At 28.2% G+C, this 21741-nt stretch overlaps 5 protein-coding genes across 12 annotated transcripts in view; 2 read left to right on the forward strand and 3 right to left on the reverse strand.

Annotated features, from left to right (window-relative positions):
• The window catches only part of LOC122633063 (neuroendocrine convertase 2), a 28972-nt gene extending 19626 nt beyond the window's left edge, over window positions 1-9346 (reverse strand). Inside the window, exon 1 of the mRNA XM_043820557.1 lies at window positions 8376-9346. Coding sequence (XP_043676492.1) covers window positions 8376-8528 — 153 coding nt within the window. The 5' untranslated portion in view covers window positions 8529-9346. The remainder of the gene's footprint in view (window positions 1-8375) is intronic.
• A 902-nt stretch (window positions 9347-10248) lies between these two features.
• LOC122633064 (putative uncharacterized protein DDB_G0282133) lies at window positions 10249-12961 on the reverse strand. 3 transcript variants are annotated; one of them, XM_043820558.1, is made up of 3 exons: window positions 12845-12961; window positions 12560-12691; window positions 10249-12438 (listed from the first exon to the last, which is right to left on the reverse strand). In XM_043820558.1, the coding sequence occupies exons 2-3, from the start codon at window positions 12645-12647 to the stop codon at window positions 10721-10723; spliced, it is 1806 nt and encodes a 601-aa protein (XP_043676493.1). In that variant the 5' UTR covers window positions 12648-12691; window positions 12845-12961; the 3' UTR covers window positions 10249-10720. The 3 variants fall into 3 exon arrangements, with proteins under 3 accessions (XP_043676493.1, XP_043676494.1, XP_043676495.1); XM_043820559.1 differs by lacking the exon at window positions 12845-12961 and having other exon boundaries at window positions 12560-12812; XM_043820560.1 differs by lacking the exon at window positions 12845-12961 and having other exon boundaries at window positions 10249-12465; window positions 12560-12812.
• A 31-nt stretch (window positions 12962-12992) lies between these two features.
• Window positions 12993-14908, forward strand: LOC122633066 (CDAN1-interacting nuclease 1). 2 transcript variants are annotated; one of them, XM_043820564.1, is made up of 6 exons: window positions 12993-13374; window positions 13489-13625; window positions 13944-14074; window positions 14218-14297; window positions 14367-14416; window positions 14482-14908. In XM_043820564.1, exons 2-6 carry the CDS (start codon window positions 13501-13503, stop codon window positions 14864-14866), a joined length of 771 nt encoding a protein of 256 aa, XP_043676499.1. In that variant the 5' UTR covers window positions 12993-13374; window positions 13489-13500; the 3' UTR covers window positions 14867-14908. The 2 variants fall into 2 exon arrangements, with proteins under 2 accessions (XP_043676499.1, XP_043676498.1); XM_043820563.1 differs by having other exon boundaries at window positions 13521-13625.
• Window positions 14909-16154: 1246 nt separating this feature from the next.
• LOC122633067 lies at window positions 16155-19528 on the forward strand. 5 transcript variants are annotated; one of them, XR_006328017.1, is made up of 4 exons: window positions 16155-16727; window positions 17042-17951; window positions 18015-18439; window positions 18521-18660. XR_006328017.1 is itself a non-coding variant. In XM_043820567.1 (4 exons), the coding sequence occupies exons 2-4, from the start codon at window positions 18782-18784 to the stop codon at window positions 19368-19370; spliced, it is 387 nt and encodes a 128-aa protein (XP_043676502.1). In that variant the 5' UTR covers window positions 17505-18439; window positions 18521-18781; the 3' UTR covers window positions 19371-19528. The 5 variants fall into 5 exon arrangements, 3 of the variants coding, with proteins under 3 accessions (XP_043676500.1, XP_043676502.1, XP_043676503.1); XM_043820567.1 differs by lacking the exon at window positions 16155-16727 and adding exons at window positions 18999-19200; window positions 19342-19528 and having other exon boundaries at window positions 17505-18439; window positions 18521-18937; XM_043820568.1 differs by lacking the exons at window positions 16155-16727; window positions 18521-18660 and adding exons at window positions 18732-18937; window positions 18999-19200; window positions 19342-19528 and having other exon boundaries at window positions 17505-18169.
• Window positions 19529-19623: 95 nt separating this feature from the next.
• Window positions 19624-21439, reverse strand: LOC122633065 (protein FAM50 homolog). Its single transcript, XM_043820561.1, has 5 exons — window positions 21146-21439; window positions 20344-21074; window positions 20069-20223; window positions 19854-19966; window positions 19624-19766 (listed from the first exon to the last, which is right to left on the reverse strand). The coding sequence occupies exons 2-5, from the start codon at window positions 20999-21001 to the stop codon at window positions 19643-19645; spliced, it is 1050 nt and encodes a 349-aa protein (XP_043676496.1). The 5' UTR covers window positions 21002-21074; window positions 21146-21439; the 3' UTR covers window positions 19624-19642.
• Window positions 21440-21741: the final 302 nt, after the last annotated feature.

The raw sequence follows: 21741 nt of genomic DNA on the forward strand, positions 1-21741 counted from the left end.
CCAAACAAATTTGATGTATATACATATATGTGTGTAAGTCAATACTGTCTTTAATATGTTTTCAAAAATTATATTAGTATTTTTTATATTAAACCTAATCGAGATTAACACAACCATGAACGAAGGTCAACCTTGATGACCCTTTCCTCTCACGGAATATGAACTTTTTTGAAAGTTTCACGATAAAATCATTACTTACTCGAAAGTTTTACAAAACTTGGGGAAACACGTTCCGCATCGTATTACACGTATAATGAAGGGGAAAAAATGGGAGATAGAGAGAACGAGAAAAAAAGTTTATACCGTATTATAACTTTTTCTTCTAATAGCAAGTTATTGACTTTCGATACTTCATCTCTTTACAATAATACCTTCTCGTTGATTTATTCTAGGATTTAAGTGCAAAAAAAGTGCTGAGATACGTCCAATCAAATTCCTGGAATCACATCGATTTTTTTCTCTTTCTCTTTGTCCTTCACTCTCTGTTTCTCTACATAAAAATATGTGAAAGCTTCAACAGGAATTCCCTATTGAAATTAATTAAACAGTAAAGTTCTTTGTTGTATCAAATAAATAATACGATAAATCATGCATGGTACGTCTCGTATAAAAGTGAAAAAGACAAACAAAAAATGTTTCTTTAATTTAATGTCTCATTACAAATAAGTATGAATATTTTTCTTTAGAATATCTTTCATAAAGTTAATAACAAAAAATATAAATGCTCGTCGCAATAAAATTGAAATCGTAATTTCTTCTAATATATTATTTGTACGTACAGATATATAATAGATATTTTATAACAATAATACATTTTTTTTTTTTTTAATTCGAAATAAACGAATGGATTCACTTCAGTTTTTCATTTAACTTTGAAATACGAGTCGCAGCATCATCTTTCACTGGACCAATCGTACAAATGCATTTATAGACAAGATCCTACGTAGTTGGTTCAAGTTCGTTTCATAATACAAACTGGACGACGATTCTATGAAGACGATATTACTACTACTTGGAACGTCATCTCTTCCGTTTCGTTTACTATGCGAGAAAGTATCGTTATCTGTCGATGCCAGACAGTTTTTGTGTCACTTCTCTTCGCACGGAAAACCGATACGGGTCGTGGCATACTTTGGTGTTTGTTCGTATAGAATAACGTCGTTGTGTTGTAACATCCTAACCAACTACGACGATACCCGAGATCTCAAAGCTCGTTTGCTTTCCCTCATATTCTTCTATATAAAAAAAAGAAATGGTTTTCGATATGTGGCTAAAAAAAAATATATTTTTCTATTTTCTTTCACTAAATGATAATATTACGAATTGAAATTGTTTAATATTTTAGTAATATTACTTACACCTTTTACATTTGAAAGAAGAAAACGGGTTTGTTTATTTTCTCGATAAAGTAAGAAATATATTTATATTATTAAAACATCTAACTATATCTTGTAACGCAATATCGATCGATTCTCTGATATTTTTCTATAAAACAAGATTGACTTTCAACATGGCCGAGAAAACGATCCAACGCTATCTCTTTTTGTTTATTTTAATAATAGAAATTATTATTCTCATTTTTATAGAAATTATATCTATTTGATTGTATTATCAATAAGATAAAAAATATATTTACGTAATTAAAATAGTTAGTCATGTGATACAAGATCGATCGAGGGAATGAAATGTCGAAGTTTGTAATTAATTCTAAAACATTAAATTTATCAAAAATTACAGGAGGATAATACTAATGCTTCGTTACAGATCCGTAGCAATTTTGACCGCAATTATCTATTTCGAGAGATAAGGGTAGTACCTTGTCATTGAGTATTATCGAGACCATAATGTCAAATGTCAGGTGAATCAGTACATGCGTAGGTAATCGCAGGTAAAAAATTATAGGGAATTTATTTGTAAGAAAAATATGGTTGATAGTAAGAATAATGAACTAAAACAATATTGGATCAATACAATAACACCGAAGTAACGTTTTGAAAGAAAAAGAGAAGGATAAAAATTGAAGTAAAATAAGGAGACGAAAATTGCTGATTTTTATCGAAATCTAATAACATACAAAAAAGAAAAAGAAGAAACTTAGCATATATTAAATTATTATAAAATATTTCATTATAATAAGTTCTTTATGTTTACCAAATTCATAAAAACGTCCTGAGACACTGAAAAATGATTGATCGAAAATTACAACAGCTATGTCACGTGATCATCCATCAAAATCATCCACCATTATTAAATGCCATCGATAGCAATCTCGTCCCATTTTAAATAAAATAGGACGATTAGATTTTTCTTCGCTCTCGTCATAAGTATAAAAGAAAAAAATATCATTTTCTCATCATAAATCTAAACAGTTATCATAAAATTTTGTGGAAAGGTACCATTAACCATGTTTATGATCAACATCGTAAAATAGATGTTCCCATCGGTCACAAACGGTGATAAGATGGGAAATAAAAATAAAATCCATCTCGACTCTCTTTTACACCAACTCTAATGGCTTTATTCCAGCTTTCATGGTATGACGCTAAACAGTGGAATTAAAGAGAGTCACGAAGAAATAAAAAGAAAAAAAGAAGATAAATTAGTACAAGTAGCCTCGCTATTAATTTCCCTTTTGATCAAAATTCTCTACGATGGATCATATATCGATGAAGACAAACAAAATGAGACTTTTTAAAAATATTTCATACGATACCTTGACGTTAATACACTTGTGATAAATCTCATGACAATCAGAAATATTACATGATATTGATTCATTCGTATGAATAATTTTATATTGAAAAAGAAATATATGTAATTAATAATAATCGAACGATTAGATATATGTACTTAGATAATCAGAATTAACTTTGAATTGTTCGTAAAAAATATCGAAAAAAAAAAAATAAATATCAATCGTTTATCGTTTATTTCATGATCACAATTTAAATCATGACGAAACATTTATATATGATCCATCATTGAAATTTCATTTTTTGGTAAAACTCTTTTGCGATTTAATTTTTTCAGACATCTTTTTATCAATGGAAAGAAAACTTGGATATGAAAATTATTCTAGAGAACCATTGTTACTTGAAATAGTAATATTTTCTTTCTCTCTGTCTCTCTCTCTCTCTCTCCCTGCCTATCTTCCTAGATCAAACGATCACATGCCAAACAAAATCTCACATCCCTCTAACCCGTTAATCCCGTTTGGGTTCGCCTACACTTGGTTGTATAATCCAATTAAAAAGTGTCTGTGAGGTACGTGACAAGAATCACCAACTATGATACACGAATACTTAACAACGTTGTTCCTGTTTCTCACTCCTCTTTCTCTTTCTCTTTCTCTCAAAATTATATATTCAATAATATCATACAACATAGGGTTAATCACCCTTAACCATCTGGATTTAGTTGATTCTACAAAAAACATAACAGATTTTATATTTTATTGAGTGATTTATCTTTATCTTCTTTTTGATTTTTTTTATTTTTATTTTTTGTTCCTTTTTATTTTTATTCATCGAGAGGCCTGTGTTAATCTGATCGTTATCTTCTTTCCGTGTTACGTTAAGTACCGTTACGTCAATATAGATAAGTATCGATGAGAAACTTTATGTAACGTTGTGGGTTTATGCAAAAACAAGAATATAAAGTTATAATAATTTTACCTATGAAAATAATACGATTAGGTTATTTTCTGTACGTTTGAGTGTGTGTGTATGTGTAAAAGCTTCTATCATCTACATAACTACGTCAAGTTAGATGAAAAATAAAAGGAAAGCTTTTCGAAGGTAATGTTGCTCTACTCTTTGCTCTGCTCGGCACTGCTCTTACATTTTACGTGAAATACCGAGTTACTTGGTTGAGCAGATTATTAAATTATAGTATTTTACTATGTGAAAACTAGTTCCCTTTTACTTTGAGAGACGAAAAATAAAAAGAAAGAGAAACTTTAACTTCAATATTAAACTGTGTCTAGAGAATGGGATTTGTAATTTCTAAAATTATAGTTAATAAAATTGATCAGGGACAATACTTTGAGAATCACCTATATAGAGAAAGAACATATTGAACTTTATGAAACTTTATTACTATTATCAAACTTTGTCCTTTTTTAAATAAATCAACGATATTAACAACATTCTCTGAATATTCACTTTGCTCGAACCATTAACAAATTTTGATTTATCCAATTTAACTTTAAAATTGTTTTTAAAGAGTAGCCTGTAGAAAAAAAATCAAAAAAAAAAGTGAAAGAAAAGAAGAAGAAGAAGAAGAAGAAGAAGAAGAGAAAAAAGGAGAGAGAAAAATAACAAATTTTCTAACAAGAGCAAAATCAACTTGAAAACTATGTGCCAACGAACAAGTTTATAGTCCACTAGTAGAGGGGAGTGGTTAGGTGAACTAGAGAGTAACGATCGGTGGTGTAACTTTGTAAAAGCAATTTTCCGGCGGCGATTTAAGTGCATAAATCGAGTGTACATTTTCTGTGCAATTTCCCTGACAAGAAATATATCATAAAAGTGCAATACATATTTTTTTTCTATCTTTAACATTGCAGGTATAGGATTTTTTAACCGAACAAAACTCTTGATGAGTCTGATTTTTTTTTTTTTTTTTTTTTTACATCATAGAGAATTAATCTAAAAAATAATAACTATACTATTATTGAAACGTAAAAATACATCGAGAATATTGTATAATCTCTAAAAAGAAATAACGAAACAAAAAAAAAGAAAAATTCAATCGTTCTGTATCGATCGAGTTTACGAAAAAAAAAGAGAGCAAAAGACAAAAAGAAAATAAAAGAATGCAGAATCGAGATTGGTTCGATATTCGCTTCACACATTGGATTGATTCTCATGAAAAAGAGAAACTGAAAACTTACTGACATTTACGGGAACAAAAATCTCTTGTTTAAATGCGTTTCGAATGAAAGTATAGAACAAATCGTATTAAATCAATGGCTCTCAAATAATGTTAATCATCGAAAATTCTTTCTAGTATTTATAAAATGTTTGTATTATACTTATTCTATAATTTGTATTATATTTTTACGAACACTTTGAGAAACACTGTGCAAAGTGAACATCAGCGATAATACGTTTTACTTCACCGATGCATTACGAAGATGAATTTTCGATATTTTTTTTATTTTTTATCTTTTTTTATAAATGTTACCAGAAAGGGTATTAATAATCATTTTAGCATCCTTTGACACGTAATCGAGATACACTCTGTAAAATGAGATAGCTTCGTCGTAATTTTTGTTTGAATTATAACAAGCGTTTCAATCTTCCATGCGGGTTTCGTATTCTGAAAAGTTTATTGGCCTTTGTTTTATTTTAAGTAGGTTGCATATAGTAACTATCGATTCGTTAGTGTGGTCCACAGATCGATTTAAAATATACACTTTAGATACTTATGTATTTGAGCAAAACTATGCTTAAATATAAGTACAAAATATATATATATATAAGTATGTGAAATATATACATATATATATATATATTAAATACATATGCATATTAAATACAATATAATATTATACATATATCTACTGAAATAAATTCTTAAAGTTCCGGAATATTTCTAACTTATCTCGTTTAACTTCAACTTTAATTATGAACTTGCGTGGAGTGGTTATTAAAAACAAAAAAAAAATAAAAATAAAAAAATTGATATCCTTTAATTATTGGAAACTCTATCGAAAAGCTTCATTCATAAAGACATAAAAGAATATAATCTTCATGACGACAACGTTCAAAGGAGCAATATTAAAATGACTCTACTAAAGGAGTTTTTTCTTTTTACTTTAAAAAATTTTCTTTACTCTATCATAAATGAATTACGTCATAATAATATTTTAAATATCTTTAAAATAAATAAAAAAATAATTATAAATATTGATATAAAACGTTATATCTAATAATTATTATACGTCAAATATATATATATATATAATTGCTTTTTATTTAATATATTAACTTTATCACAAATAAATTATTTAATCAAGTAAAATATTTCTATGAATATTTTCTTGTTTATTAATTTTAATATGTGTAGTACACGTGTAAAACGTGAAGATAAATACGTGAAATTTGATAAATAAATTCTTAGACGATATTCGTAGGCAAGAGCAATTTCCAAAACAACTCGTAAACATACGTACGTATACACGCATACGCACATGCATATATACATAGAAACGTATGTACATAGCAACAGACATATCTCGAATAAACATCGTTCCTTCAAGAACGATCAACGTTACGTAGTTGATTCCCATTCGAGTACTCTATTTGTTCTCCGTATATTTGTAAGGTATACTTCTATATATCGTATATTTAATCATCGATGGATCGATACTTTCCACGTGATGGCATCTTTCTTTCAAAACGATGTGCGCAGGTGTAGCAAGAAACTTAACGAGATCACTTTTCATTCCATTATCGACTTAGCATCATCTAAGGATCTTTATATGCAGACATCTTTTACACGTGTTGCGTTACACCAGTGGTTCTCTAATTTTTATATCTCAAAATCTTATGCGTTAACTCTCCTTTTCTTTTTCTTTAAATTACATCGTTTAAATCGTTTTATATTTTTCTAAGAAAATATCAATTTAATTGATTGAGTTAAAGCCTTAAAATCTCATTTGAATCTAGCAATCCTTGTATTTCTTCAATTACTTCAAATCGCATAAATAGTATCAATTTAAGTCGTGAGTTAAATCTTAAAATCTCATTTAAAGTTAGTTCGTCTTTTTTCTTTTTTTCTTTTCTTTTCTTTTTCTTTTTTTTTTTTTTTTTTTTTTTTTAAAGTTATTTCAAATCGTTCTATATTTCTTTCTTTTTTACTTCTAGAGAACACTATTTAAATATTTAACTCGGGGATATTATTTAATGTAATATTATTTAGTGTAAAGAAAGATAAAAAAAAGAAAAAAAAATGAAAAAGCTCATGATTTTTTATAATTGTTTCAAATTATTTTTTATCGAGCAATGTTTTTTAAAACTCTTCATCTTCGTCTGATCAAACTAACAGTATTTCTACTGATGTATGTCTGATCATACTACTAATCTATTACTTTAAGTAGTACGAACAAAGACTTAAGAAACATAAAAATAAGACAAATGATAAGATTCCTCCGAGTGAGATAAAATATTGACAGATAAAATTTTTTCCTTTTCTTTCTTTTCTCCTTTTTATTTTTATAATATTATTTAATATGTTACATCAACTTCTTGTATAAGTTATTAACAACATAAAAGTTAAAGTTCACAGTTCATTGTACAATTTGGTGCACTTTAGATAATGTAATCTTTATATAGATTTTATATGCTTTAAATTGTCCTTTAAACTAATGATCCCTTAAGGGATATTGAATATGACAAAACAAAAAATATAAAAAATAATAAATAAAATTCAAAGTTTCTGGAGAAATCTTACTAAACGTTGATATCATACAAATTTAAAATTAAATTAAATTTATATATAGAAGGAACGATATATATCTATATTTAATTGTTATTTTTTAATTAGCGAGCCAACGATTTACCAATACAAATCAATAGTCCATTAAATTCGAAAGGAATGTATTCGGTAAATAGATATAAAATTCTACCTCGCGTAATTCATCTGAAAGAAGCCATCACATCGATCATTTTGTTGTCATCGAAACCTAAATAAAAGATGCCATACGGTCGAGGGAAAGAACTCCGTCATCGTGATTGTTCGTTTCAGATTAAAAAAAAAAAAAAAAGGAATGCTTTTGAAAGAAACAGAAATTGATTTATCGAATTTCTTCGGATTCGTTCGCAATATATCTCAAAAAGGACATTAAAATCTCTGATCATAAAAATTTGAAATATTTTAAAATTCCTAAATGTATTTTAACTTTCTATTAAAAAAAAGATCATTATAACGATATACTTTTAATTATTCGCGATAATATTCGCGATAGAATAAAACTAAAAGTTATATAAAATTAAGAACTATACATAAAATGTTCGAAATATCTGATCAAGATATATATATATATATATATATATACACACACACACATACACATTGTAAAATAGCTTTGTGAAATAATCCAGAAATCGTGATATAAAACAAGTCCTGATTGGTCGATATTTATATTTGCATTGGTATCGACCAATCAAGATCGAATAAAACCTTATAACATTTTCTATCTTCGAACGATATTTTTCGAGCATGTGTCTATATATAATAATAAGAAAAAAATTGAGTAAAATAAATAATAAAAATAATAATAATAAAATATATAGCCATAAAAGATATATTGATAAAAAATAATCATACACGTGGTGGCATATACATACGTCACGAAAACATTAACTCACCGGTCCAAGATTGACAAATCCGTTTCTAGCAGCAACTTGATCAGCCAAATATCTTTCAGCCGGTTGTCTCATTTTAACGAGGAAACTATTGGTAAAAATCTCGGCTCGAGTACCAACGATGGTGAAGAAAAATGCAATAAACGCGAGTAACATCCTGAGACGGAAATTATAATAAAGACCGAAGATCTTACGGTTGCTACCGCTTTACTCGAAGTACTGAAGGATAGTACTATGAATTCGGATGCTCTTCTATCTCGGACCACGAGATATGTACTAGATCGTTTCGATTGTGGAGGGGATAAAGGATTGAAGGACGAGAGAATGCCCAATGGTGCCTACGATCCTTTACTTCGCGATAATAGTGATGCTAGTGACGTGATCGCAACCGATATTACTGGTATCCCAGTCGTGCTTTTGTTGGTAATAGTGCTGATGGTGGATTCGTTGACGTAAGTAACACGTGCTTTCGTCAAGCTCGACGGAGAACGACTACCAGTCGACCAGTACGATATGCCTGCTCGATCGTATTCCTTAACCATTTGGTTCATGCGCTTCTCGGCCAAAGTCTTCTCTATCGTACGATCCTTCTTTTTCTTTCGTCTCTACGCGCCATTTTCGTTCGAACCTTTTTCTATCTCTTTCTTTTTCTTTTTTTCTTTCTCTCTCTCTCTCTCTCTCTTTCTATCTCTTTCTTCCACAATATCACTTTTTTATCTTTCAATTGATGCCTCTCGCATAGAATTCAGAAATGTTCGAAAAATGAAGAAAATCGAATTACTTTCATTACGACATGATTGAAAAAAATATTAATTCGACAAACAAAAATATGACAGCTGATAGTCAAAAAATAAATTTCCGATATAGGAGAAAGACAAATATTAGAGCGTGCAAAAATAATGGAAAAGTCGTTTTCACGAGTTTCAGGAGTCGTCGTCCGAATACTCGGCGTCACGTGACGTCACCCCGACATATCGATTCGATGAGAACTTCCGACATTGTCTTCTCCCCTCTACTTTTCATACTGACGCATGCGTTCTCCCATTCGTCCTTTATAAGACGCCGCCATTTTACTTTCCTCTTCATTGCGCCAATCAGCGCGATCTACCGATCACTTCTCGCTTGCATTTGTTTCCATCATTTGGGGAAGTAAGCAGGCATCGTACATCATCGTTCTCGAAATATATGATTATTCACCTATGATTATACGGAAAAATTAGGGAAACTATAGTGATATACTGCGTATAGAATTTTTTGTTTTCGTTTCTATTTCTTTTCTCTTTTTTCGTGACGAGCTCTTGATTGGTCCGACCGTAAGATTGTAACAATTTGTAGCCATTGGACGAAATAAACCAGTACGTTTGACATAAAGATAAGATGAGGTCTAATTTCATTAAATATAAAAGCTTCGTTTTTTCCTTTTTTTTTTCTTTCTCTCTCTCTCTCTTTTTTTTTTTTTTTTTTTTTATTTCAATAAAACTTTTTTATCAAAAAACATAAGCACGCACGAAATACGTTGTCGATCGATTAATGTTGGATAAGAATTTTACTTATGCTTGCATTTGAAAAATAGTAAATAGAAAAAAATTCTGTTTTGTAACCATAAATATAAGAGCAGCAAAATCTTGTGGCTTTCGTTTGAAACAAATCTCGAATATACGTAATAAAATAATAATCAATAAGAAATAGAAATAAGATTTTGATTTGATGTCCATTTTAATAATACATATTGGTGATAAAAGTGACGATAAAAGAAACGTATCGATTTATATTTATATCCAGGAGAACTCTTTCTAACCAAAGTAATCCATGCGTAAAACAAATTTTATTAGGAAATATTAAACAAATTGCTAGTTAAAAGAAGAAAAAACATAATTTACTGTATAAAAAGAAATTTCGAATATTTAACATTCTTATTGTAGAAAAAGAGCTACAAAAGGATTACATCTGTTTCGCAACACTTAAGTCACTGACTTAAGATATAAATTAATAACACTCTTCTCTCAATAATACAATATAAATATACACTCTTATCTAATATGGATATTAATACATATGTATGTGGTTTGACAAAATACTATGTTTGAACATGAATTATCAACAATAAAATTAATTTAGCCCTACATAAATACAACAAACAAATACTATAACACAATCGTTAAAATATTCTTCATTTGTTCAACTCAAATACTTTGTAGAGGTAAGATGCAAAAATGTTATTTCCATCTACTATTTATTTGCACTGTAGTTTCATAGAACTGAAGTTACTATGCAATTTGATAACAAATTTGCAAAGTATTAACTGAAGATAGATTAAAAGTCCAAAATTTATAAAAAGAAACATTATTTCACCTTTGTACCCTCTTTGGTGGTATTTCTGAAGTTATAGTTGGTTTTACATTTATCTGCATTTTTCTTTTTGCTTCCAATCTCATTTTTGCATCTAAACGTTTTCTTTCTATTTCTTCAGGTGTACACAGTATAGTCTGTGAATCCTTTGTACTTCTGATAGCAGAGTCTCTTAATATAATTTTACTAGTATTAAGTGCATGCATGCTTTCCTTGTCACTTATTGATTTAATGTTTTTATTTGCATTTACATTTCCATTTGTTGTATTTCTACTACTAGTATTTACATATAATTTAGATGGCAAATTTGAAGAAGAAGAGTGTTTTATTATTTGACGTGAATTAGATGTACTAGGTTTTATATTTAAACTTGTAGTTTTTTCTTGTCCAAAATATGAATCCGATAAACTTCTAGTTTTAAAAAATTTTCTACTTTCTGTTAGATTATTGTTGACACCAGAATTATTAACAAGTTTATTCAAACTATCCATAGAAGTCTGATTAAAATAATAACTGGTGGAATTATAGCCAGCATTATTCGATTTTATTATATTTTTAGTCATGTTTCTGTTCATTGAACTAGAATGTTTATAATTTTTTTCATTTTTGTTTAATGTAAATTCTGAGTCTGGAAAAATATCATCATATTCTGTTGTTTCAGATAATAATTTTTCATCTTCTATGCAAGTAGCTAAACAGTCATCAAAAGAATCATCTGGAATCTCAAATAATTCGGAACTATTATTTTCTATTGAATTTTTCCAATTTTGTAGATTTCCATTATGAGTATTTATAATATTGTTGTTTAAAGGAGATTTTTTTATGACGTCTTCTTTCATTTCTAACCTTTTTACATCTGTATCTATATTTTTCTTACAATTAGGTGTATTTTTAGAATATGTTTTACAGAAACTACTAACATTCAAAACCAAAGAATTTTGAGAAAAAAGAGAGCTTTTTGAATTATCACTCGAACTATTTGCACTTTTAATTTTTTCTTTTATGACAGATGTATCTTTCTCTCTACTTCCATTAGATAAGTCAGTTGTATTATTCTTTTTATTTGTACACAGATTAAATTTTTCTTCTATTTCTTGACTACATTTCACCATTGAATCTTCAATTGATTCATCAAATAATTCTTCCAAACTTGTGCTTATTTTGTTGACAGAAGTATTTTCTTCCAAAACAATTAGTATATCTGATTCATCTTTTCCTTGATGATTTTCTATTTTATCCTTATTATTGATGTCATTTTCTATATAATCCTCATCATTACGCTGTATGGTTTTCATTTTTTCAGTCAATGCTTTTAATTCAGCAGCAAATTTTCCGATACTTTCTATATTATCTGCTTTTACTAATCTCCTTCTTAAAGGTTTATGTAACAAAGGAGAATTCGAATTACGTTTCTTTTGAAGTATTCTGGTTTGCTTAGGAGTAGCAAGGTGATCATTTTCAGCTTTGCTTCTAACAAATAAAGGTTTGGTAGAATTTTGCCAATCCCATGCAACTTCATTACCATCTTGTGTACATGGAACTGATATTGGACTACAATGATAATCAGGTTCAGGAGAATCTTCTATATTATCTGTAGGATGTTTTTTCTGGAATGGTGTACTGTGACCAGGACGATCGATAATGTCATTTGAATTTCTTATAGGACTATTCTTATTGATTTCATTCTGTTTACTTTCCATTGACAATAAAGAATTATCTATAAACATATAGAAATGCTAAGAATCTAAAACCATAAGTTTCATTTTTATTCTGTCTATATCACACAACTTGCTATATTACAAAAGGAAAAAAGTATATTATAAAAAAACATTTATTACCATGATCTCCTTGTTCTACCGGCTTTTGAAACTTATCTTTATTTTCTTCCAATTTATGCGATATTGTCGATTTCTTACTTCTACTCATAATTATTTTTTATTATTATTAGTCACTGTATAAACCTAAATACACTGAAAAAATAATTTCTCATGAAAATTTATAAAATATAACTTGTTTAAAAACTTTATTAATTATTTCTTAATTATTTCCTTTACAAAATACAGCATAAGTTATATTAAAAAATAATACAGAATACGACACTTATTTATTTTTCAATTTCGTACATTTGAAATTTCATACGTCTGTGTTTATTTCATTTTTTCAAAAACCGATTTTCTGACAAGTTATAACTTTGCGCATACCATAAATTATTGACCGTCAAAGAAAGGTGCGTCGAAAGTGAATTTCTTGCTTCATTTAGTGCGCCCTCTGAGAAAACATTAATAACCTACGAAATGTAAAGTAAAGAAACATATAGATTTTATTATTTATATAATTCTCAATAAAAAAATACTGATGAACATAAAAATATACTCTATTTAAATTATTTGTAAAATCTAAAAGATTTTGCTAATTAATTGGAAAAGCTTTAAAATTTTTATATATTGGCAGCACTATTCCACATTCTGTTACAATAAACGAAGTCTCCTTCAAAGTTCAACGAATCTGTGTATTATACATCTTTTTTCAAATTTATATTTTATAGTAAATGAAATATGCAGCTCGAATTGTACAATCAAATAATAACTTCAATCCGAAAATTTCACGGATTGTCGAAAGACTGTGCAAAAATGTTAAAGGAAAAATACGACGAGTAAGTTAATCGTTTATTTACTAAAATTATACTGGTAATTTATTTTTCGTGATAACATATTTTTAATTAATACATATGCATTTATATTTTATATTTTATGGAAAACTATTTCACTGACAAATACAAATGACTTTACCTTTGTTTAGTGTACCAACTAATACATTATACAGTATACTATCCTTAGAGATACAACAAAAGATGAAGATCAATCACACTAATATGTTTGGTCCCAATAAAAACTATTACGAAAGGTAAGTGTATTCTATTTGCCTTGAAATTTAAAAGAAATTTTATGTCTAAAGTAGTATTGTATTTGAATTCTATTAACGTAGACGTATGTCTATACGACTATAATATTAATAAAGTTTGCTAAAAACCTAACAATCAGTAATTACGTAAAAAAAAAAATAAATAAGTAAATAATTAACAATAGAATTCATGTTTGTTAATATTCTATACAATTAATCCCAAAAACATAATTGTATATGCAATATTATTTGTAGATATATTATTATTAATATTATTATTAGATGTGTTATTAATATGTTTGCTTTATATACAATTTATAGTTATATAGAAGCTGTACAGAATGGAGAACCTATAGGGATCTTATTAAAAATGGCAAAAGACATAGATGCACCACCAGCATTATTAGCACGTAATGTTTTAGAAAAACATTGCGGTCGGGAAGATTCTACCGGTAAAATAATTTTATATTTGTTACACATTTCTCATTAAGCTGTCATAAATTATACTTTACATCTTTATAATTAATTATTTATACTTAAAATAAATTATACTTAACATCTTATAGTTATAAAAAAACAAATTACTTTCTTTTAGTTTCTCGAAAAGATGTTAGCAAACTTTTTAAGGATACAACTCTAATAGAAGATAAGGATCTATCTTATGAAGTATATTTGGTAAAATCTTTCAGAATTATTTTTATACAATAATCTTAAATAATACTTATTAATCTCTTTTTATTATAGTGTATATTATACGATGATCTTTATGGACCAATAGCAGATGCTATGGGCATGTATGTATTCTATTCGTTCTACATCAAAAACTATTGTTTATATTATATTAACAAGAAACTGTTAGTTCGATAGGTCAAGAATATGAGATGAAATTGCAGAATTATTTGACAGAACGGAATCTCGCATTTCGCAACGAAGAACATTTACGATCAAGAGGATACGACAAAACGCCAGATTTTAAACTGGAAGTTCCTATTGCAGTGAATGGTTTCGTGATTAATTGGATTGAATCAAAGGCGCGTTTTGGTAATCCTGAAATACATCAAAAATATATAAAGGAACAATTTCTAAGTTATTGGAATAGATTTGGTCCTGGTCTCGTTATCTATTGGTTTGGTTATTTAAATACTTTGAATCAACCTAGCGAAAAGAAATTTATTATTATGGATCATTTTCCGGAAGAAATCACATATATGGATCCAAATTCGATCAAGCCAACAACATCGTGATTGTAAATAATATAGTTTATTAAATCTTTCTTTTTTTTATTATTTATTTGTATATATATAGATATTTTCTTTTTAATCAAACTTTGGTAATCGTATAAACATTTCAAACGAAATACGTCCTTGTTTTTCTCTCTAATATACACGTAAATCCGTCCTTGAATAAGAAGAACTCGGAAACTGGAGCACGGTGGCTGTAAACGGTAGAAACGCACCTGGGTTTGCCGCGCAAGCGAGATGATACGCTTATTTATATATCCAGCTGTGTTTGTCCGTAAGCGCCGCCGCTGTCGTGATTTCAAAGCCAGTGTGCAGTTTTCGGGCATCGGTTATCATCGTACGTGCGGAATCGGAAAAACGCCAGGAAATATTTGGAAAAAACATTTCTTATCAATTAATCGCGATTGTGAAAAGTGATATCGACGTAAATTAAAACATTCGAATATAATTTAACCTTATTTCATTTTAACAAACGATCTATTTCACAATTTGCGTTAATGTTTTTTTTTTTCTATTTTTTTTTTTTTCTTTCTTTTTTCATTCTTTTTTCATTCTTTTCTTTTTTTAACATGACATAAAATCTAAAATAAGATACAAGAGACAGTGAGAGTGAGTGAAAGGGTGAAAGAGAAAGATAAAGATAAATTCTAGAATAATTTGTAACATTTTTATTTATCATAACAACAACACAACAACAACAACAACTACTACTACTACTACTACTACTACTACTACTATTACTACTACTACTACTACTATTACTACTACTACTTTAAAACCGATATGTGTGATTTTTATATTCATTCAAATCTTTCAAAGTTGTGATATCACTATTGCACGAGTATGCGTGCTGATTGGTCGACAGTTTGAATTGTAGTGTTCGTTAAACTTTACATATTAACATCAAAGAAGCGTAGAAGTGTTTCGTGAAAGTTCATTGGTGAAACGAAAAATAAGCTACGTTTTGCATAACAATAAAGGTCTGAACGAGTACACGATAACAGCTCGTTATCTATCTCACCTTTTTCTCTAATAACTTGAAATTTTTTCGATAAGTCCTTATCATCGTGTGAACATCAATTATCTTTATCGCTTCTTATCGATTAAACTATCAGTAATAACGAATTTGATCAAGAGTATAACTTAATGACATTAACCGGCTTCTTTTGTGAGTGTGCTCTACATTCGCTAGTTCAAGGTCTTTCGATACCTTGAATCGATTGAATTGCATGTGAAGGAAAGAGAGAGAAGGAGAAAGAGAGAGAGAGAGAGAGAGAGAGAGAGAGAGAAAGAGACAGAGATAGAGAGGAAAGATATATAACTACTGCAAGATAACACGGACGCAGACGCGTCAAGTATTCAGCATCGAAAGATAGAAAGAGAAAGAAAGAAAGAAAGAGAGATAAAAAGTCTCGACTGTAGTCTCGATGAGGAAACAAAAAAAAGGAAGACTGTGATGACTTCGTCCTCTTTGTCGACCGCAAATAGATATCCTATTTTCAGCATCTCTCTTTTGGTGTGAGCGTGTCAAATTCATGAAAAGAAAAAAAAAAAAAAAGCAAAAAAAAAACATTAATATGCACATATTATGATTCAACAATCGTCGATCATTAAATATTTTTCTTTGTTTGTTTCTCTTTTTCTTTTTTATTTGTCCGATCTATCATAACGAGAATTGATACTTAATTTCAAGTTTTGTTCAGTTTCGTTTATTTGATCATCTCTTATAACAACCAATAACAACAACAACGCAACATCAAAAGGGGATATATAGAATATGTCTATAAATTCATCGAAACGTACGGGGAAAGATAACCTCACGAAACCGGCAATACAGTCTCAACTGGCCAGATTAAAAAGAGAGGTGAGACGATGACACGTAACTCGAAATATATATGTATATGTATATATATATACACGTATATATATATATATCATACATATACATATATATATTGCTTTGACCCCCTTTTTCAGCTTGCATATCATTCGTAAGACTCGTCGTATCGAGAATATAGTGTAGTAATAATACGTTTGTATCATTATCGTTCGATTTCGTTGGTTCTTCATACCATCCTCAAAAAAAAAAAAAAAAAAAAAGAAAGAAATAGACATCGATTTATTAACATCATTAATTCTAACAAAGAAACGTGATGCGAATTCTTTTCTGCTTCGCAGGAAGAAGAAGAATTATGGATATCAGGAGAAGAACTTTGTACGGAAGGAAGCAGCGATGAGGAAGATAGCAAAACATGTTCTAGATCATTCTGTAGAACAAATAAGAATCATGATCCGCGTAATTCGTCGGCCACCGGTAGACATCATTGGATTGTATCGGATAATACAAAAGAAATGTCCGAACGATCGAGTAGCAATTCCGAAGGAAATATGTCTTCGATAGAAATAACAAATTCTTTGAAAATGGATACATCAAATACACGATCGAATTCTTCGATAGATTTGGAAATGAATGACGTTTCAATGGCGGACGATACGTGTTCGGATGTGATACAAGATGAGGAAGGACAAGGCCTTAAAGACTCTGAAATATCGTGGAAGGTTAACAGAGGTACCATCAGGTTACTTAATACAGGTGCTAACGCTGCTACTATGGAACCCGATAGACCGTAACAATGGATTTTTCATCGGAGATAGTATTTCTTAGAATTTAATCTTGTCAACAATCTTTTATGTACTTTTCGTCATCTTTTTGCGTTTTAATTACGACGATATTCGTCGTTGTAGTTCTTTCGAATGTAATTCAAATCTTTCCCACGATAAAATCGTGACGTAATCGAAGACTGATTTCTCTGAATTTTGATTGGACGATTTAAGTTAGTATGGCTCAATCAAAATACGTAAGATCTTAAGTACGTCATGATTTCTGATTTTTATTATATTTGGCTTCGTATCGTTTCTTAGTTTTTCTTTGTAAATACAAATGTTAGTTTTGAATTTATTACTGGTTCGATAATAGATAGATCGACGAAAGAAACCTGGCAAGAAGATACAACTGAACTGAAGGAATTAACGCTATTAGGTTATCAGCGAGAATTTTTCACGCGTTTACGAGGTCTTCAAATTGAAGGTAATGAAAATTATGAAGAATTTATTATGAATGTCTTTTCAAATTCTGACGTTTCATTGTAAGATAATCATGAAAATAACGGTAACACATATCTGAGAAATGATCTTAATAAATGCGAATTGAAAAACTTAAGTACGATGAACGAGGAGTTGGAAAAACAAATATCGAAGGTAAAGAGTTTGGATACTGCTATCAAAAAATTTGATAATAATGTAGAGGTAAATATATTCTGCAAGTTCGAATATATATATATATTAAATGACGATCGTGTCTAATTTATTCACTTTAATAAGTAAATCGTAGAGAAAACAAAGTATATTTAAGATGATTCTTAACACAGAAAGAGATGAAAGAAACTTTGTTATGTCAATATAAAAATCGTGAAAAATTGAAAGAGATATTAGAGAATGTACCGCTTGAAACTGGAAAATTAGCTGAAAATACACAACAATTTTTTAATTTATACAATGAATGTACTGATATATCTGGTAATAAATGAATGAATATTTATATATAATGATATATTATAATTAATATCTCTTTCTTTTCTTTTTTTATTTATGAATAAGCACTTACAGATGTACATGGAAAAATTAAACAATACAATACGCATAACATTGAAATTTCGCATAATCAACAAATGTTAATAAAAGAAGAAGTAAATACAATAAAAAATATACACGAACAATTATTAGAAACAAAGAAGAAAGGATGTCAATTTAATAAGAAGAATAAGACAGTATATCTTATTTATTTCTTTATGAATTTTTATTTTGACAGGAATTTAATAAAAATATTGATATTAACAGTTAGCCACATATCAGTCAAAAATGTTTCCTAATACTACTTATAAAAAACAAAGAATGGCAATATTATTTGGAGATATGATTGATGGTAATAAGGACATTGTTCATTCTAGTAATAATCCTTACTGTGTCAATGATGAAGAAAGGAAATTATTACGTGAATTAAACGAAAAAATTTCAGTGAGTGATTCAAATATTTTAATATAATTTAAAATATCGTTAATATTTTGTAAAATGATAGATACTACAAAGTGGTAAAAATTGTAAAAAGTCTGGAATACAAAAAGATAAGCAATTATCATTAAATATATGTAATACGCATTCAATAAACACATCAGATAACACAATAAGTACAACAATAAGTACTTTGCAAAATGTAGATGAAGAAATTCTAGTGGAATTATTAGAAGATTCAAAAATAATGATGGCTTCATCTGCTGATGGTAACAAATAATACTATCTTTAAAAAAAATATAATTCTTTCATAACTTTTCTCTCTTATATAAAATTATGTTATACAAGGAAAAGAAATAACATATATCTAAAATCTTTAATAAATGTCTTTTATTTTGTGGTATTTACAGAAAAATTACAAAATTGGAATTGTGGTTAAATAAATAATATTTTATCTTACAAAGTTATAATTAATTTGTCAATATAAAAACACATTTATATTACATTTGAATATAAACAACATGAATACTTTGTCATTATCTAATTTATCTAATTTAGATAAAGGTAAATTAAATCATATGTTTTAAATATTATATACCAAAAGCAACTACTTACAAAGTATTTTAATCTATAATATTATTAATTTAATATTTATGAATTATTAAACAATATTTTCTTGATTTTTGCTTCTTCTATATCATTTAAAATACATTATTTTATTAAATCTTTCTTTTTATTTTTATCTGAAACTGTATACTTGTCATAACTTTTTGTTGGATCAAAAGGTTCCCATCTGCTGGCAGGAAATATGTGTTTATTTCTTTCATACCATGATCTAAAATATACATAAAATTATAATCATTATTTCTATATTCATAATATTTAGTTTATCATAAATATACTAAAGATAGAAAAATTATACCTTAATAAGACTTTGCCCGCATGCGATTCTTCCGTTTCAACAGAAGCATCATGCATAACTCGAATATCATCATGAACATCAAATGTAAAAAGTGGTCCACTCTTCCCTCTTGCCTGAAATAAGTATAAATATATAATATGTATATCAGTGCTCTCACTCATATCTACAAACACACTATATTAGTTAAAAATATTTTTATTATTTATAAATAATACCTTAGTGACAATGAAGTCATAAAAAGTATAATGATGTGGCAAGATAAGATCTTCTTTGACATACATTAATTGATCTGCCATTACAGTTTTAAGTTCACTAAATTCTCGTCTTAAAACTTCCAAACATCTTTGAAGGAGTTGATAAATTGAATTACCTGTAAATAGTATAAACTAGTATCAATTAATATGGACTTTTATTGAATTTATAAATATACAGAAACAACAACATTACACAATCATAGATCTATACTATTTTAATATATATAAACATTTACCTTTTTTCATAATTACACTACGTCGATGACCAGATCCATCCCAATAACTGAAAGTAATTTCTATTTCTTCTTCCTTTAAAGCATTTTGTTTTTGGGCCCATTCTTGTCGTAATTCTTCTCTTAATCTATTTTCTTCTTCTTCTCTTTCTCTATCTGGTAAAAAGCTTGTATCTACATCAGGGTTTTTTTTAATTTTTTTAATAACTGGACCATAATTTTCGTTCTTTGACTTTTCAGATTTATCAGATTTTGCATCTGATTCTTCATCCGATTGATCAGACTCTTCATCTAAGTTAAATGATAGTGCTTGTATTTGTCTTTTTTGTTTATTTTTTTCTGCTTGTTTTGCAGCAAGTGCTCTTTCTTTTTCTTGTTCCTTTTCTTGTTCTTTTTGTGCAAGTTTTCTTTCACGTTCTTTCACTATATTCTCTTGCTTAGCTTTCATCTCATTTAATGTAACAAGACCAATGGTAGATGTTTTTAATTGTTGTTCCACAGCATTATAATGCGTGGCAAATTTATTTTCTATATTATGGATCTTCAAGTCATCTTCTATTTTCTTTTTTCGTAATTCTATTTCTTGCTGTGCAATCTCACGTTTTTTCATGAGTTGCATGGCACGGCCAGCTTCGCTAGCAGCTCCTTTATAATGTGCCATGTTTATTCACAAAAATATATTTATATAATTAATAACAAATCTTTTATATCAAAATCTTCATATGCTTTCAAACCTATAATAAAAATACTTTATTAATTTCGTTTTTTCTTTTTTTAATATAACTATTATAAATAGAAAAATTACCCTAAAATTAAGTTATCTTAATCTTATATGGCATTAATAGCTTCAAACAAATTCACTGTTTATTTTGTTTAGACTAAGTAAACAAATTATTTTGAATACATTTGAACTTCCACAATAATAGTTTTATTAACTAAACAAATCGAATATTTTATAATTCACATCTAATAACAAAGAGACTCTTCTTTCTCTATTGAATAATATAAATTCGATACATAATCAAATAAAATAGGTTAGCAATTTCACAACAAGAAAGTGAAAACTACACTGTTCTCAGTCACGAAACCATAGCTATCGACCGGAAGTTATGAAATACATTACGGTTTCTTTGAGAACTGCTGATAATAAGTACAGAATAACAAATAGCGCTAGGTTATGTTTCTTTAAGGATCGGTCGATATATGCCATTTTTACAGCAAATATAAAAAGATTAATAATTATTTTATTATTATGAAACTTACATAAATTTAAAGGTATTATTACAGATTATTAATATCGTACTTCAAGAAAATCTAGTTATTTTAATTATTATTTCAACAAAACAACAATAGGTAAAGTTTAAGAAAAATATTACCTATCATCGATGTATTAACAAAATT

The sequence above is a fragment of the Vespula pensylvanica genome, chromosome 11, assembly GCF_014466175.1.
Source record: "Vespula pensylvanica isolate Volc-1 chromosome 11, ASM1446617v1, whole genome shotgun sequence".
Taxonomy (NCBI): domain Eukaryota; kingdom Metazoa; phylum Arthropoda; class Insecta; order Hymenoptera; family Vespidae; genus Vespula; species Vespula pensylvanica.